The following is a 19745-nucleotide window of genomic DNA, read 5'->3' on the forward strand; positions in this document are numbered from 1 at the left end:
ATCTCGAAAATTCATCTAAATTGCACCGTTTAGTTTTTGACCGAGTAATAGGATCCGGTAGCGATGAAAAATTGTCAGCCTATTACACATGACCTTTTCTGACGTATAAAATATTACAAAAGTGAAGGAAATGTTTTATTCGAAATGCACTTTTCACTGAATATCACGCCTTTACATTGCCATTTTAAGAGATATCATCGTGTATGAAATAATGTAAATCATTATCCGCAATCATTAATCGGCAACTTACGTAATTCTCCGTATGCAATTCGGCAATTTCCGTATTTTAGAGAAAAGCCATAGATGCATTATTTTCACGTAGGCCAATCCATGAATGAAAATGTAAGATACGGTGTTTAGGAGTAAAAGAGTTTTTAATCTCACTTGTAAAACAAACAAATTTTCTATTTATTTCATGTTTTGACTAAATTTCACTTTAATAATGTTCTTACCAGAGAAAAATACATTCGATATTTGAAAATACAAGATACATTTCACTCTAATATTTCGATAATTCACAAAAAAAATAAAACATGTAATGAATAGAGCAACTACATTCCTACAAATTTTCTTGCGTGATTAACGCAGAAAGTATATTTTACACCCTTTACAGATCAAACGGCTGTAAATGAGCTGATATAATCAGCTTTTTTTTTTTACCTATTTTCAGCAAATCAAAAATGAAAGTTTTATAAATATAAACGAAACTAAATCGGGAGTACAATCTGAAATAGATCTATTACAACAAAAATAAAATATGTAGTAAACGCAATATGTACACGCAAACCATTCAACTAAAACTGATATATTTTGTCATGTAATGTTTATAAATGATGGATTTGTAATCTGACAGTCTTCTAGAATGCGTTTATAAATATTAAAAAACAAAACAAAAAAAAAAAAACATATTTCCCTACACAACAGCTCTTACATCATGTTAAATTTGACCCATCTAAATTGTTATACAATATTACAATATTTGGCAAAGTATCAAGATCCCAAAGGCTTAATTCTGAAATTCAGCCTCTATACATGTACAGTTTAACCTGTCTTTGCAGCCACCTGTATAAATCGGTCACTTGCCTAATTAGGCAATTAGCTAACTTATCAAAATGGACGTATTTGTTTAAATTTCCGCTTTTTTAAAGCAGTCATCTGACTTATGCAGCCAGTTCGTGTCGCTACCTTGTCTGGACTCTTACATTTTACCCAATAAATACGACCATTTCTAAAAATAACTTTCTAAAAATAGAATAGAAATAATTAATCGTTACTTTCAAACAATAAATATGTTGCAACAAATATTTGTTACTTATTCGTAAACCTGAACCCATTTAATAAAACATTTATTGACTCTTGAGCCATCTTCCGGTGAATATCACATCATATCCAATGGCTTAAGGGTCAATAATTGTATGATATTACATATATTATAATTTACATATTATATATCCATAAACCCCTTTTACGGCAATGGACCAGCAAACACACGTGATTACTTATCCTCATCAGACTATTCGGCACTCTTCGGACGTAAATATAATTCAAAGCGCACATGGTTTCCGTAGAACGGAGAATGCCGAAATCGCATAGTTATGGAGTATACGCAATTTTCTGATCGTCATTAAGTATTCATTGCCTTTAGAAATAGAAAATAACAGGTTAGGCCACATCTAAAAAAGTCTTTGTTCGCTTTCTCCCGACCCTACTTTTTGAAGTTGGGTATGTGGGCACACAATTCTTTTTTTTTTTTTTTTTTTTTTTTCTTTTTCTTTATTTTGTTTTTATTTTTGGTGGAGGGGTTATACTTTTACCAGTAGATATATGACTGTTTCTTATAGAAAATTTCTTCTGTAAAAGTATATGTTGTATAAAAGGGATTATTATATATTATACAATTTAAACTTTCTTGCTTATTATTTTGCTTACTTGAAATATATGTGGCAATCCAAATCCAAGAAAAAAATATAACAGCCTACTTACGTTAACATTTTTTTATTTTTATTTATTTATTTTTTGTATGTTACCGTAAACAAACAATATTGTTTGGGTCTTATCGTTATATATTCATCAGCAATAACATTATATAAACGTAGAAATTACATGTAGGTAAATGTATCAAACTAATTTTAATATAATTCTAGTGTTGAAACACCGTCCAGGTGTGAAATTACCAGTATATTATCAAATGATGTGTTGTGAAACGTATCTTTATTCAACATCTATACAACTTCTACTTCTGCGTAATAATTCTTAAAACCCGGTGTAGTCACCACGCATATGTCAAATTTTGTGGTTGCAATCTTTGCGTATTTATAACACTCCCGATCTCCGGTAAAAAACTAAAACCTATCAAAACTTGATATTATTTCAGTTTTTCATAACCCTTCTTGCTCTGCATTCTGTGACTGCGCGTTTGATTCGACCTGCCGAGGCGGAGTTAACCTCTGACTTATGCAAACGATAGTAATCTACAAAAAAATGTAGAGCGTTGTAATTGTAAAATGCTGTAACCAAAACTACACTAAAGTCTTACATATCCTGGACCGTCGAGAGACCACGCCCTGCCAGGTCCATTAAACCGCTTAATAAGTATGAGATATCTGTTCAAAACGTAACCTAACTAAACCAACTGATCATGTCTAAGATTACATGGTAAGACATTTCTTTATTTTTAATTGTTTGAGGTTTGATATACAATTATATCAGAGTTTAAGAATATAAATAACAAAATGACATCCAATGAAATTATTCGACTTCATGAAGTATCAACATTCCTTTTGCGTCATAATCTAAATTGAAATCAATAATTTGTTAACTATATTTGTATCCCATTAAATCACTAAACCATTTGGGTTTTGCGTAATCGGTGTAATTTTTACAATTATATCTCATTTTCAATATAATACGAATATTGCCTAAAACTATGTCACAAAAACATATATCAAAGCCGTCTGAAGAAAGGACTAAAACTCCTTGTTTATCAGTAATAAAAATAGAGTATCAAAAATGTGAACAGTCTTGTAAATTTCTAGCCTGACCTTCAAAGTTCGATGGTTAGGATAATCCCCCACGCCAAAAGTAATATATTACATTTTAAGTGCTTTAAATTATAGTCACTGTGCAAAAGTACCTCGATTTTAATGTTGCTATAAATCTGTATATGGGGACAATAAATAAATAAATAAATAATTTATTTCAGCAAGTGTAGTTTTCATTTGGAGAAAGCTTTCAAATCGAGCCAAGTGCAGATACGAGCTCCGAATGTTTGCAATATTCAACGCGTTTATATTTTTGTTCTAAAATAAACTGCGTAAATCAACATTTTTTCTCTACATTACAGCTTCAAGAATACAACAGTACCATAAGTATGATATATATAGAGAGGAAAGATATCTATTTGTTGTTCAGATATTTCACCGAGTGAATACTATAATGCAATATGATCACGAGTGGGTCAGCCAGGAGTGAAAAAAATGTAAATTATGGTGTTCACGGATGAAATATATTTCGATCTTACACCAAAACAAACAAAATTTCTTTCATTTTATGTATTTTAAATGGGTATAACAAAATTATGTCCAGTTTGTCCGCACAACGTCACTTGCACACATGATGACTTCATAATGTCGTGACGTCACGATATCTTTGTAAAAAAAAAAAAAAAAAAAAAAAAAAAAAAAAAAAAAAAAAAACCTGTAAATAGTTCTATTACGTTTCCTGATTTCTTTTACATTTTGTTATAATAGAATATATAATTTATGATCCTGTTAGTATTTCTATACATTTATATCTTTACTGAAGTATATTTTGTAATATTTCACCGATAAATTTCAGTATTTCACTCACTGAAGAATATAAAATAAATACGAGTAGGCCTACTTGGCGCTCTAAAGGTTTTCGGCTGAAAACAAAGTAATTAGGCCTAAAAAAAAAATCTTTGTTTCCGGTAACATGCTAAAAAAAAATAGGGTAGGTAGGTCGGAAATTTTTTTTTTTGTTTTGGAATTTTTTTTTATTAAGGGAGACTTTTCGGAAATTATTTTTTTGTCAAAAAATGATTACAAATAAGGGGGATATGCCTTTAGAGCATCAGTAAGTTGATTTCTAACATCACTGGCCATGTTTAACGCATAAAAAGTGCAGTTTTGCATCATTTTGTTAAAAAGTTGAAAAAAATATTCTCCAAGGCCATAAAAACATTTAGGGTCGGGCCAAAAATTTAGGGTAGGTCGGGATACCGGAAACAAACAATTTTTTTTTTTACGCCTTACTTTCACATAGAAAGAAAGATTTATAAATACTCAATGAAAAGGAACATTGTAGATCTAAAGCTTTGTTATTGAGTAATGACTAAAGTGTTTCTGATTCGGTAGGCCTACATTATTATCATTTTACCGTTATATATATCACAATCTAGTATAGTTACTATTAGATAGCCTTTATACGTTAATACGGAAACATTTAAATCTTTGATGAATCTCTTTGACTTGTCAGATTGAAGCATAAATATACATGAATTGTTGAAGATGTTGGAATTGTTATACGAATCATTTGTTTATTGTGTTATGAATTAAATGTTCACTGTTGCCATGTATATATAGCGTACCATGTACCACATGGGTCTATGACCTTCTGGTTTAATGAAAATAAAAACTTTGAAACTTTGAAACATTAAACTTCTCTCAATTTGTTATGATAAAAATATATAATGTCACAAGAAGGTTTACAATTTTCATGAAAGTTACTTACACCAGTGTGACCTCGCTATTTGAATGGTAGTAAAATTAAGTATTTCAATCGTGTAATAAAGATAAAAATCAAAATATTTTTTTCTCCACTGTACCCGTGCTTTCAAAACATATAAGTGAACTATTATATACCTGGATGTACATGACTTTATTAAAGATATGAATGATAATAAGTAGTGATATTGCAAAAACTGAACTACAAATATTTTGGGATTTAGCCTAGTTTCAGTCAGTATATGGAATGATATTTTACAATTTTATCATAGCTAGTCCAATAAGCCTTTAGTCTGTTGACAGCAATTGATTCTGCCTTTGAGACCAGTGCAAACCAAGGTCCGTGCAGGCTGATCATGGTCTCCACTGCAATTTTCTGTGAACACCCCTTCGAATAATAAAGTATTGCCAAAATTGAATGACGGACCAGTCCATTTTAGAAATCTAGCCGGCTAAGGGTTAAATATATTAAGCTTTGCCGAGTATCTGTCTGAAAAATGAGATCAGTCTACCAGCAGTAAAACTAAACTGAAGAAATAGAAAAGAAGTATTTTCGGGATTTTATCGGCGTTTACTTAATTGCAATGCTTAAAATGTCGCGTATTGATACACGGAAAGTGCATAGCTTATACAAACGCTTAATCCATTGGCTCTAGTCTATTAAAAGTACCAAATGATTTTAATGTACACATGTTTGTAATAATTTATTTTATATAACTTTACAATTTTGTATTTGCTAAATGTAGCAGTCCAATGATCATATACATGTTTTGTAGACTAAATGTTTAGTTTTGTACGAAAATAGGCTTTAGCACTTTGAGAGATATGAGAATTTAAGACTCACCCTTCTATATAGAATCAGTTCCGCTAGTTATCCAGATTCATAAAACAATAGAACTTGGTTGTTCAAAACTGTCCAGCTATTATTTTATATAGGGAATATTATCATTGCAGGCACATTTTTGAAGGCACATTTGCAGCGCAAAATAATAGACAATTCGCACTATTAATATTCCAAAAGTGTTTCTTCACACACGCACACCATATATCATGTATATATTATCAAGTTGTATATTAAACTTTATTCAAATGTAAAAACGTATCAGTTTCAGGTTTAACTTTAAAACATTTAAATGTGTACTGTGACATCCTGTGCAGTGATACAATACGGGTAATTATTGCTTCGCTCGCCCAAGTGTAACTCGACCAGCGTAAGTTTACTGACTGAAACGTTCCATTTTTTTTTAATAAAAGCGACCCGTTTACATTTTTTTTGTTGTTAAAAAAAATGATGACTTGCTTTATGAAATAAAGAATGATGCATACAATTCGCTAAAATTTCTTTTAAGCTGATTATTTCATTTTAATTTAATTTAATTAATTAATTAATTAATTAATTAATTAATTTATTGCTATTTTGTAATTGTACATAAAATTCAAATGAACCCACCAAGAATGACCACAACATGCAGGCACTAATCAAAGAAAGAATCATTCAGTACTGCATTGTACTTTTGTACCCTATACGGTACTTCTGCGCCTGAGATACCCTCGTCTTCGTTACAATGTCATGACAACATATTTCAATTTTTTTGGTAACCACTTTACCTTTTTGCGCGACCATGTTTTTGTGCCTATAGATGCAGCTGTAGTGCAGTAACTGTTGACAGATTCACAGTTATTTCAGTGCTACTGCCCGAAATATATTAAGATAATGTTTGCTGCCCTCTGCCCCTACATAAATATCTCATATTCTTTCCCCATTGTCGAAGGATCATTCGGTACTTTTGTGCAATTGTACTCGCGGTGTCAATTACCACAGCGCTGCAGTTGTGTCGACCCCTCTACCCTACCTACATACATAATTCAGTTTTTTTGGGGGTAGGGGAGTGGGGGGGGGCGGACAGAGAGGACACAAACCTAACTCCCTCCAATGTCTATTTCTTACTGACATATCCATGATCTAGAATTGTATTATGATAAGCAAATAAAAATGAAGTTAGATGTATTAACAATATTTTGCATGGAAATTATACGAACAATATTAGCGCTTATAATACCTATTAACCAACACGGTGACAAGCTTTCAAGTTATACGTTAAGTATTACTAAAACAGGGAGGTAATACAATGAGGGGTCTCTGTTGCCGAGTGATTATTAATAAGATCACTGACTTCGAATCTTCCCAATCACCGATCTGTGTGAAACGTCATTTGAAGTATAGAATACTTCGTGTGTAGAAGCCAGGTAATTGGCTTACAGTAGGTGGTTCTTTCCAGGAGCTCGTTAACTCCTGGTAAAATCCTGAAGGGACAACTGACACCATCAAAAGCTGGACAGGCACCAGATGACTTAAATTTTGTGAATTAAAACCCAAAAGATCAAATGAGCCGCGCCATGAGAAAACCAACATAGTGGCTTTGCGACCAGCATGGATCCAGACCAGTCTGCGCATCCGCTCAGTCTGGTCAGGATCCATGCTGTTCGCTAACGGTTTCTCTAATTGCAATAGGCTTTGAAAGCGAAGAGCATGGATCCTGACCAAACTGCGTGGATGCGCAGGCTTGTCTGGATCCATGCAGGTCGCAAGGACACTATGTTGGTTTTCTCATGGCGCGGCTCACACAATGATGAAAACATATACGTAATGGTGTTCCTTTTCTAAAATTCTTTGTCCCAGTATTTATTCAAAGATTGCTCAAGTTTGACCCCAGTCCAAGGTGAAGGTAATGCTAGATAATTTGACGTCTCTGATCTGTAACGTTCATGTGTGCAGTTGTATATAAATGTTACCATGGCAACTTACTGCAAATAGCGTTAAACGGATATCAAACGAGTTTTTTTTAATGCACGGTTACACTGCATTTCTTATGGTTTGATCATTTTGTAAATGACTTGCTTTAAATTCTTTATAAATGCGTACATCATACTTGTTAGAATGTGATTGGCGAGAAGAAATTATTGAAGGGAAATGTACGTAATGCATGATCGGTAGACGGATGTTAAAACTATCTTTTTTTAAAGATTTTATCTAAATATATTGTCGTCACTAGTAACATTTAATGAAACAGTTAATCGTAGCTGAGTGGTACATAAATATGTGTTGTCGTCAACATTACATTTTAAGAAAAAAGTTATTTGTTGCTGAATTACGTTTTTTCGTGTATGAAATATCAAATATTTTTAAGAGAATTACATGTTTAGAAAATACTAAAAAAACAATTTATGTTCGAAATGTATAATGAAACCTTGATTTCGTTTTTGATGCCATGAGGAATCTGTATTATGCCATTTTTGAAAGCCATAAAAACAAATCTTTAAAGGGACCAACCCACACATTTTAGTTGAAAATATTTTTTCTCGAAAATCCATAAGGAATGATAAGTGTAAAGTGCACTATAATTGCATTGATAATAAAATGACATGCATATATAACCCGGATATACAAATTTTAAGTAATTACAACATCCGCTTTTGCAGATTGTTTAGTTGACATCACGTATACCCACATCCGTACCCGGTGAAAACCAATGAATATTTCGAAAGCCCGGATTTAATGATTTAGCAAAAACTGTAAGTTAAACAAAATATGAAAAAAGTACGTTTATAAGTACGCAAGAACAAAACGAAAATGCTAGTTTGTTATCATGAACTGTTATTGACTGACTGTTAAACTTGCGTATTTCCGCTAAACTATATATGCCTCTGATACTGTTTTCTTTCTTGGATTTAACGTCGCACCGACACACTTAACTAAAAGTTAATGTTGTTATCCTGAAGGTGTTGATCTTTTTAGTATCTACCACATTCTCATATATCTTAAAGTAAAATATTGATGATATTTCTATTCAGAATACTGAATCGTCTATTCCTAGATAAATGTGTAAGATATGCCCGAAAGTATAGGATGCAACCTAGCAAAATCATATATGTTTAGCACGATATTAAATTTCTTAAGGTGACAGGAAGCTCTGTAAATTAAATAAATTATCAAAACGCCTGACTCGTTGCTACTTAGGTGTTTTTTCTTTGCTTTCCTTCTTTATTTTTGTGTGCGTTTGTTCATTTTTTTCTTCTTTTTTTCAAGGTTAAATTCAAATGAATTAATGTGTCGTCTTTTTCACACAGCTTGAACACAGAAAAAATCTACATATTTTGCCCTACATTCACAGACTTACTGTGTTTTTGTTCAAGAAATAATAAGTTCCCAAACGTGGTTTATCGTAGAATTACCTGAGTTCTTCAGCCCGTAAGCCTGAGTGATATATTGTTTCGCATAAGAACGAAAAACTGGGTTTATTCTTAGATAAATCACACTTGGGAACTTATTATTTCGATTCTAACTCGGCATACTAGTATCAAAAGTGTTAGAAAACAATTGTAACTACTTTTTATGACCGTGCTACGCACCTGGATCGGATGACGGCATTGAACGCGGGTGGTTTATTGCAGAATAACTCGAGATAGATTTTGCTCTACATGTATATAGGTTATTTGCTGGTCGTGTTAGAATCTTTATTTTACGAGTTTATTTGCAATTACTGTTTTCCGGAGCGTAATAATCAAATTGTATACTACCTTGGTTGAATCTAGTATGGACACATTTTATCAATTATATCATTGTTGTATTTAGTGCGACATATTTGATACCACCTTGTTCATTTATATATTTTATTAGAGTAGAAACATGATTTTTGTGGTGTTTTTTTTCTTCTCAGATTTAGCGTCACACCAAAACACAATTATAACGATGCTGGCGAATTTCCAGCTTTTGATGGTGAAGGAAGACTCCGGATGCTACTCCGGGCATTATTTCATCGTTGGCAAGCAAGAGAACATACGCCTCATCCGGGGATCGTACTCATGACCCGCGATCCGTAGATCTGAGCCCTCCCTGCTTAGCTAAGCGGGTTAATTAAAAGTGTACAACACATACTGATGCCTATAAAAACCAGTACCGCATTGAAGAAGAAAAATCAGACTCTGTTTTGTTCCTAGCAGCTATATCAAGGGCACTGGGCAGTCTACCTATTGCATACAGTAATTTCTGGCAGGTTTCCGCTTTAGACTTCGAGTGTATGTAAACTAAGCGAAATTCAGGAAAAAACAGTTGATCAATTTGTTTTTAAGCTGCTTACTGGATAACAGTGAATAAACTGCCATTTACTCTGTTTGCAGTTGCACTTAACCAGCAAGAAGTCAGAGGTGTTACCGTGCCATCCAGTTACAGGACTGATCAGACCTATAGATTGTACTTGGTAGAATACTAATTGTTGAAAACTGTATTGCAAGAACTCGTGCTTGTTCTTTCCAATTACATGGACAGTCAGCTTCTAAACCATTGAATAATATACATTTAAAAAGCAAACTGTCACTCCATAGGTTCCTCGCATTTTCAGTCGCATTTTTAACAAATAAATTGTACTCCGGGCCTGCTGATGCATTCATTTTTTCTTATTATATGAGCATACACACCAGATACAGCCTTGCTTTGAATATCCTTATACTTTTTGAGCTTACTCTATCTTTATCCATTTTTTGCCCTTCTCCTTTCCCCTTACATTATCCTTTTTAATTTTGTTGAATATGCTCAAGCTGAAGGCGTCCTTGGGGCTATTGAGCTCGCAATGTCAAACCGCCGATCATAGTCTAAGCAGGTTGAGATGGGCAAGTGAAAACTTAGGAAACAAGCAAATTCGATGAATCGGTATCCCCTGCCGAAAGAGTTTGTGGTGAGGAATGGCAAAAAGATATACCCGGCAAAAAGTTAAGGATGTTAATAAGAAGCAAATAATTTCATTAGTCAAAATCAATTTAACAGAAAACAAATGTTTAATTAAAGAGTACAAAATAAAGGTATAATACTTTGATCCTGACTACAGAATTTATTTAAGCCCGCCCGCTTAGCTCAGTAGGTAGAGCGTTGGTCTACCGATCGCGGGGTCGTGAGTTCGATCCTCTGGCTGGGCGTATGTTCTCCGTGACTATTTGATAAACGACATTGTGTCTGAAATCATTAGTCCTCCACCTCTGATTCATGTGGGGAAGTTGGCAGTTACTTGCGGAGAACAGGTTTGTACTGGTACAGAATCCAGGAACACTAGTTAGGTTATCTGCCCGCCGTTACATGACTGAAATACTGTTAAAAAACGGCGTTAAACCCAAAACAAAACAAACAAACAGAATTTATTTTGAATGGGATATGCTTTGTAACGCCGCATAACAGCATCGCCGCATAAACGTGTTTTTTTTTTTTTCGTTTATGCGGTGATTTTCATTTTTTACTCTATCTTTATCCATTTTGTGCCCTAAAGGCACACTTTTGCCGCATAAAAAAAACAATTAAAGACGATTTCGGGAGTTTCGTGTTTTTTTTCCATATAGACAAAGAAGGACAATTGCAAACTGTTCCATAGATTTTTTTTTAAACTTGGTATGATTATAGAAATTCACATCAAGAAGAAATTTATGAGAAAAAAATCGGGGGTCACCGTCCTAATTTTTGAGTTATCTGCCCTTGAATCTGAAATTTTTGCTATTTTATGTCATTTTCAAGGGCAGATAACTCAAATTCAAACCTACTGATACTTCATACAATTTCATATTCTTGTTTGTTTTCTCAGTTTCAGACATTCTGCAAAGTTTTAAATAATTCTTTTAAATAGAATTATTGCTATACTTCAATGAGTAAGCATATTGCTTTTTCCTTGAAAAAAGGGAGATAATTTGAAAAAAAAGTTTGTTCGCGTAAGAGACTATTGAAAGATATCTGTCTGATGGAAGTTCTGTACAGCTGGTACAATGACACGGAATAAAGTAAGAACCATTTATTTCAAATGACAATTGGTATGACTAGACGCAAATTTAAGTTATCTGCCCTTGAAAATGACCTGAAATAGTAAAAATCTCAGATTCAAGGGCAGATAACTCAAAAAGTAGGACGGTGACCCCCGATTTTTTTCTCATAAATTTCTTCCTGTGGTAATTTTCTATAATCATGCCAAGTTTAAGAAAATTCTATGGAACAGTTTGTAATTTTCCTTCTTTGTCTATATGAAAAAACATGAAACTCCCGAAATCGTCTTTAAAACACATACTAGTATAATAGTGGTTGATAAAGTTTCATCAAGATCGGACTTAGTTTTTTGTGTCCACTTAACCAAGCTTTGAACTAGACTTTTAGAGACGTAAATTCTGACAAAGATTTAGTAAGATCGGTTTAAATGTGAACCAAACCAATTGATCTTTCTGCGAAAACGTTTGAAATCACGTTTGACCCAACTAAAGGCGGGAATATATGTTACGACAACGCACAACACCGTGATTTGGGACAATCAGAAAATTGAATCGTCGTATGACGTAGCATATATTCTCGCCTTTTTGTCAGACTGACGGGCATGTACCCTTGACAATGCACATTTTCAACGTCATTTCAAACGTTTCTAGAAAAGTCAATTGTTAACGACGGACAAACAAATCCAACAATCCTCACAGTTCCACATGTGCTCTTTGTGCTCAGATGAGCTAAGAATTATTTCCTTGTCAAGAATCACTGGTAATTGTGCGATTGTGAAATTTATTCACGTCTAGGTCATCAGCGTATATCTCTGGTTACCAGGGCAACGAAAGGCAAACTTTTGAAGATTATATTGTTTCCAAAAATTTCAACACAACATTAGTTTTGGGCACTTAAACAAGATGACTCAGATGACTGATATAGGGTCATCATGGACGTCTTTCTTTCATTGATTGTGTTTTATGCACTAGTCATTTGTAACCAAGAAAATGTAGATGTGAACACTCCAAGGGGAGTAATGATTTATTTTCAACTTTCAATTTTGACTCAACTTTAAAATATTACCTTAAATTTGACCAATTTGCCTGCCTACTTTTCCCGTATTTTTTCAAAATGACAGTAATATACTACGCCCTAATCTTAATCATCATCATAATCAACAACATCATCACAACCACCACAATCATCTCCACAATCACAACCACCACCATCATCTCCACAATCACAACCACCACCACCATCATCATCCCCACCACCATCATCATTACCAACGCCAGCATCATCATTTACAATCGAAACCACCACCAACACCATCATCATCCCCACAACCATCATCATCATAATTATCATCATCATCATCATTCCCGTATTTTTTCAAAATGACAGTAAAATGCTACGCCGTAATCTTAATCATCATCATAATCAACAACATCATCACAACCACCACAATCATCTCCACAATCAAAACCACCACCATCATCTCCACAATCACAACCACCACCACCATCATCATCCCCACCACCATCATCATTACCAACGCCAGAATCATCATAATTATCATCATCCTCATCATCAACGTCATCACCATCGTTTTTGTTGAAATATTAAAACTCTATTTTTTAGCTTTATAATAAATGGTTAAGTTAATCCTCTATGTGGCAAAAAGGCACAGTTGCGCCCCATAAAAGCAATTTCTGCTTTATGCGTTGAGCGTCGCCGCATAAACGTTTATGCGTTGAAAAACACGTTTATGCGGCGATGCTGCTATGCGGCGTTACAATGCTTACTGTAATAAGCTTAGCTTTTAAAATTAAATGCAGTTAAATGAAATGTGAGCTTGAAGTTTAACTGGAACGAAATATTGTCTTTGAGTGGTTTGGCACCAGGTGTTGCTGTTTAACAAGTATATTTGAACTTAAAAGAACAGATGTCCTTAAGAGAACACAGGTAAGATATCTTGAACATGGCTGAGGTCAAGGTTTGTGCAGTCACAACTTAATATGTTGAAGGTTTGAACATTTAAAAAAAAAGGAATGGAAATATATATATGTATATAGATATATATATTTATTTTTTAGGGGATGGGGAAGCAGGGAAACGGGAGAGGAAGGGGTGTGACCAAGGCAAGTGGGTGACCAGGTTTGGGTGCGCAACTTCACATGTTTATAATAAATGTTCACAGAAAAGAATGAAAGAAATTTTATAAAATTCTGTCAAATGGTAGGTTTGTTTTGTACAAATATGTGGATTTTTAGACAAATAAAGGGCAATAACTCTGAAGTTACAAAAGAAATCCGTACAAAATTGTGTGTACACAACCACATTATAGTGCTCTAAATTCTGTTAAAGTTTCATAGTTCTAGGTCAAATATATCAAAAGTTATGATGCAGAAACTATAGATCTATAGTACCCTATATAGTTAACACTAGAAACTTCTAAGGGCCATAACTTTGGTGTTACTTGGGCAATCTGTCTGAAACTTGATGGGCCTCATAACCTTACAGTGGTGAACATGTCTATGAAGTTTGTTTGAAAAAAATCTAAAAAAAGGAAAGATATTTTTTTTTTACGGGGGTGGTGGGGGGGGGGGGGGGGGGGCGGTGTCGTGGGATGTGGGTGGGGGTATGGGGGGGAGCGGGAGGTGTGTGATCAAGGTAAGTGGGTGACCAGGTGTGGGTACACAACTTCACATGTTTACAATAAATGTTCATGGAAAAGAATTAAAGAAATTCAATGAAATTCTACCAAATGGTAAGTTTGTTATGTACAAATATGTGGATTTTTATACAATTAAAGGGCAATTACTCTTAATTTACACATAAATCCATATAAAATTGTGTGTACACAACCATTTTATGGTGATCTAAATTCTGTTTAAGTTTCATAGTTCTAGGTCAAATATATCAAAAGTTATGATGCAGACATTGCTATACATGTATTTATAGTACCCTATATAGTTAACACTAGAAACTTCTAAGGGCCATAACTCTGGTGTTACTTGGGCAATCTGACTGAAACTTGACGGGCCGCAGGAACTCATTGTGGTGAACATGTATATGAAGTTTTAAATAAATATTCCCAATTATTTCCTAGATATGGCGCCGGACGGACGGAAAGACGGACAGAAGGACGGACGGACGGACGACGCCAAAATTATATCCCTCCGACTTTCGTCGGGGAATAAAAACCGTAATAGATCTATTACAGCAAGTACCGGAGCTAATTCCCAGGCATTGCATTAATCTTAGACTCGAATTAGGGACACTTGACGCCATAAAGGACAGAGAGGCCGCAATAATTTCAAATATCAAGTCTGTTTAGCTACTTCTTCATAAACATGCGAGCAGACATTTTTAGTAATGTCCAGGATAAAGTTTGACTGACAAGGTTATTTATTTAGACTTCATCGTAACAGCCGGGTAAATATCTGGTCTAATGATCACATGTGTGCACCATGAGAAAACCAACACATTGCTTTCGCAACCAGCATAGGTCCAGACCAGCCTGTGCATTTGCGCAGTCTGGTCAGGATCCATGCTGTTCGCTTTCAAAGCCTGTTGTAATTAGAGAAACCGTTAGCGAACAAATGGATACTGACCAGGCTGCGCAAATGCACAGGCTGGTCTGGATCTATGCTGGTCGAAAACGCACTATGTTGGTTTTCTTATGACGCGGCTCAATTATGTAGTCTGATATGCATGGTTATTTACATTGTCAAGGGATAAAACATACAAATATAGTTGTCTTTATTGTTTGACACAATAAGTTTTCTACTTTTTATAAAGATCTTCATCCTTTGAAAACAATGACTTATTGCATCTAACAGATGTGTTTAAACCGGTCTGATGTCAAGACAACTTAGTTTCTGGTCAGAGCAAGTACTTTCAGAGTTCTGGACGCAATGCTCATATAGTTCAATTAAGAGGACTGACCCGCTAATTGATGTTATATTGCATATACATGCATACTCACTCCATAAGATCCACGTGCTACGTCTTGTGCAGATCCTATTCCACAATCTATAGCAGATTGTCTCTGGCAAAAGTCTTTATTTTATATGTTATAACCGATCATGATCTCACAAAAACATGCTCTTACTTTGAAACTTGCAATACATGTTGTACTTGCAAGTATGAAAGAACCACTATGGTGATTAAAATCTGTTTTGCAATGGTTATACTGTCTGCACTTGGGGTAATCCTCGAAAGGTTTAGACTTACCCGCAATAGCTATTATCCCGGTCAAGGCACTTGACTTTTCTGAGACGGTCTTGGGCGTTTTTCTTAACTTAGAAGCCGGTACTGGGTCTTCCCCGAACAGAAAGCTTTGCGTATTTCAGTACCCTATACCCGCCACGTTAAAGGACTTCTTTGTCCATTCGCAAAGAGGTAGGCTATGTTAGACGGACTGGCCTGTATCTAATAGATTTCTTGTCTGTTATATAGTGGAGCAGCTTAGAGAGAAAATCTAAGGAAATACTTCACTTGATGATACAAGTATGAAATTTACACTAAATGTTCATCATATGGCTCAGATTCAAAAATGATCGAGGGCCACCTAAAAATCATCCATTTTCAAGATGGCCTCCAAATTTCAAAATGGCTGCCAGAATTGAGGCATTTTTCATATAATCAGGATCTGTAAGTTTCTAAAATATCACATTTATTGTGATATAACATGTTTTTCCCTATCAATTTGTTCCCATAAGCTGATAGTTTTATTTTTAATGTTGCATTTTCCAAACATTGACCCATTTAAGAAGGTCGCCACCTTTAAAATGACCGCCAGACATTTAGATAACGTTCTTATCACGGCCAAGTTTGAGTTTTCTACTTTCAGTGCTATATCCATCGACTATTGATTAGATCTTGGTCCCAGATAAACCTGAAAGCATATTATTATGATATTGGCCTGAAATAAGCTAATATGGTTTATATGGACGTCTCTTCTTATCAATTTCTTCTTTGTTCTGTCCTTCATATCTTGCTTTGTTTCACTGAGAAACAGTCTCAAAATCATGGCAATACTGAACCATCGCTTATCAGTTGAAACAAAATCTTTGACTAAATGATATGTGTAATGATTCTATTGAATGAACTACAAACACTACAAGGGCACACTGATAAAGTTCATAATGTCATGTAACTCAGCATGGGGTTCAGTGACAACTTCAATACGTGTATGAAGTCTACCAAATACTCTTTGATCCGCATTCATGATGGTTGAAGAGTGGTTTCCGAATAGATGGAATATGCCATCTCAGGAAAGCCGAGCCAAGGAGAACGGTGCTTCAGTCCTCCGGATGGCATACAGATCGCACAGAAGTTACATGTCACTGGATGAGCAATCGTTCTAGGCGTAGGAATAACATAAAAAATCAAAACAAGTCGTATCCCATACAGCAAGATGTTAAATATATATTGAAGGCGGTAAAAGGATAGTCCCTTGGCCTTCAAATTATAATAGTACATACTTTATATTAACAGATACCAAATTTGAATATATCATGGTAAGTTTAAGTATCTGTGCTTTTGTTTATGTTCTATTTTAAACTTTTGATAATGGCGAAAAGAATTTAATAGAAGACCTCCTAAACTATGGAATAGCTTTCATAGATGCGTTGAAAATAAAACTAAACTATTTAGTTTTTGTGCGGATAAAACAAGACGTATCACTAGTGGTGATGAATACCCCCAGACATCAGCTTATTGTCAAAGGAACAGGGTTATTGAAAATATGATACATTGCTTTGTATATTGTAAGGGAGAAAATGTACAAAGACGCACAAAAATTGTTGTGCAAAACTGTATAAGATCTCCAAATTTCACTGCTGTACCTTAAAAAGAAGAAAGTAGGTCAAGATCAAGGTCACTGAAAGTCAGTTTCGAAATGTTTGTTCAAAACTGTAGAAGTGGTTCGAATTTTATGGCAATATCTTAAAAAAGAAGAAATTAAGGTAGTAGGTCAAGGTCATGGTCAAGGGACCATGTAATCCGCTTTTTAATCTTGTCTTTTGGCAGTTTCTGTGATATGCAGGCTCCATAACCACAAATCAAATCAAGCCTGCAACATTTTCGTTTATGTCGTGTTTGGAGACCTGTGGGTTTCCACTTTTTTATTTTATTATATCACCAAAGGTCATCAACTAGTTATACTTAACGTATAAAGTATGTTTAAAAATCCAATGTAGCTCTGTTCGTATTTGAAACAAATAAAGGACCACAACTTAGTCAAAAATCATTCAAATGGAACGTGTTTCGCACATGCATAACTACACTTGGTACCAATGATAATAATAATAACAAGATGTGATAAAAGTCTAGCATACAATGACTGATAAGTAGCGCGGACATCTTTTTTTCCATATACATATATAGAAAAAAATAATAAAGGACTATAAATATGTGAAAAATAATTCAAATGGAACATGCTTTTCACATGTACAACTTGACTTGGTACCAATGATAATTGCAAGGTTTGATAAAAGTCTCGCACATGATGACCGAGGAATAGCGCGGACAAAAGTTTTCCATATACATATAAAGAAAGAAAAATAGAAGGCCATAACTAAGTGAAAAATCATCCAAATGGAACCAGCTTCGCACATGCGCGACTTGGCTTTGTACTGATAATAAGTACAAGGTTTGATTGAAAACTGGCGAATAATTGCTGAGAAATAGCGCAGACAAATTCCGTATACAGACGGATGGACCGGAATCAAGAATAGCCCCTAGATATCTCGGGGTATAATGATAACTATGCAAACCAATAAAATGATCATAGCAACAGAAGGTGCCAATATTGTTTGCAGTTTAGATATAAACAGAAATGCGCTTGCTTCATGTAATCTCGAAGAAGCCGATAACCGTATATTTGTTCATGCAAAGCATGCCTCATTGACAGGAAACCGAACAATTACAATTATTAGTTAGTTCTTGCTATGGCAGTGTATTGATGTTTTGTGGCTTGCTTATTGGTCCTCACTCACAGGCATTGTCATTGTTTCTTGCTTTTACCGGTTGCGACACAATTTATCAAACGAGCAATTTTTCAGGCAAGCCATGTCTGGGGTAAAGCAGCTGTTACCATGAAGCAACTGCCGCCTCCGTCAAACTGGGGGTGGCTGAAGCAGAACAATGTGTGGATCCCTTATTGGATGGAATTGTCGGTTACAGCTGAATGCTTCCAGGTCCTTCAAAAGTGTGGCTGCAAAAGGACTTCCTGTACTGGAAATTGCAAGTGCCAGTTGCTTAGTTCTGTTATGCGCAGCAATTTGATGTTGCAACTGTTAAGAAAATGACTAAATGCAGTATATGCATATTTTTCTTTTTTGTTTTGGTTAGAACACGATGTGTATAGTTTCATGGTTTACATTATAAGAAAATGTTGCTCTTGACTGTGCAAATACTCACGCTGTCCTATTTCTTTATCCCCTCGTGGTTTATAAGACGCATTTTTTAACGATATTAATTTATTGCATTGAATGTAATCCGAGTGTAATGTATATAAAACTTATATTGGTTGGTGTGCTTCAGATTTTACCATTGTTCGAAAACAAAACTATAAGTTATAAAAACTTAAGTGTTGAGATGTCTAAAGCCATGAGCTTAATCATACAAAATTGATTACAAATTAAAAGAATATGAATACTACAGATTGATAGTCTGTCCTAAACTGAAACGAAAGTGTATAAATAAAACCAAGGAGCTGCGTTCAATAAACGCCTGATGCCCCCAGTGGCATCCTTGTCTGTAGATTTTGCACCTAAGTCCAAAACGAGGTAAAGGTCAAACTGAGGTCAGGTGATGTTTGAAGATGAGGAATGGTTACAGTTTACATCTATATTAGTTTCAATTCATTCTTGTATGGGGTATTGATGCTAGACGAAACGGTCCCATTTGGTTAACCAAGAGACGGCCCATATAAAGCAACCTTAGTCCAAAATGAGGTCAAGGTCAAGGTCAAACTGAGGTCAGGTGATGTCTGAAGATGAGGAGTGGTCACAGGTTCCATCTTCATTAGTATCAAAAATAAAATCTGGAAAGTAGATCCCTCAGAAGCACCGAGAACAAGGCAAACATTGAAAATTGCAGACTCGGTTTGATTGAGTCTGTTCATGAGCAGTACAGTAATGGAAAATGCAACACTGCCCACGCCCACTAGCACCGGCTTAAGCAGTATTCAATCTTCAAATCTAAATGAG

General features: G+C 34.8%; 2 protein-coding genes across 4 annotated transcripts in view; both read right to left on the reverse strand.

The window, feature by feature from the left end:
• The window catches only part of LOC128551269 (uncharacterized), a 31840-nt gene extending 25963 nt beyond the window's left edge, over window positions 1-5877 (reverse strand). For all 3 annotated transcript variants that reach the window (XM_053532027.1, XM_053532026.1, XM_053532025.1), the window contains exon 1: window positions 5590-5877. The gene's annotated coding sequence lies outside the window, so the exon portion shown is untranslated. The remainder of the gene's footprint in view (window positions 1-5589) is intronic.
• A 7070-nt stretch (window positions 5878-12947) lies between these two features.
• Window positions 12948-19745, reverse strand: part of LOC123541837 (uncharacterized) — a 30910-nt gene continuing 24112 nt past the window's right edge. The window contains exon 7 of the mRNA XM_053531160.1: window positions 12948-13106. Coding sequence (XP_053387135.1) covers window positions 12948-13106 — 159 coding nt within the window. The remainder of the gene's footprint in view (window positions 13107-19745) is intronic.

The sequence above is a fragment of the Mercenaria mercenaria genome, chromosome 19 (genome assembly GCF_021730395.1).
Source record: "Mercenaria mercenaria strain notata chromosome 19, MADL_Memer_1, whole genome shotgun sequence".
In the NCBI taxonomy this organism is placed as follows: Eukaryota; Metazoa; Mollusca; class Bivalvia; order Venerida; family Veneridae; genus Mercenaria; species Mercenaria mercenaria.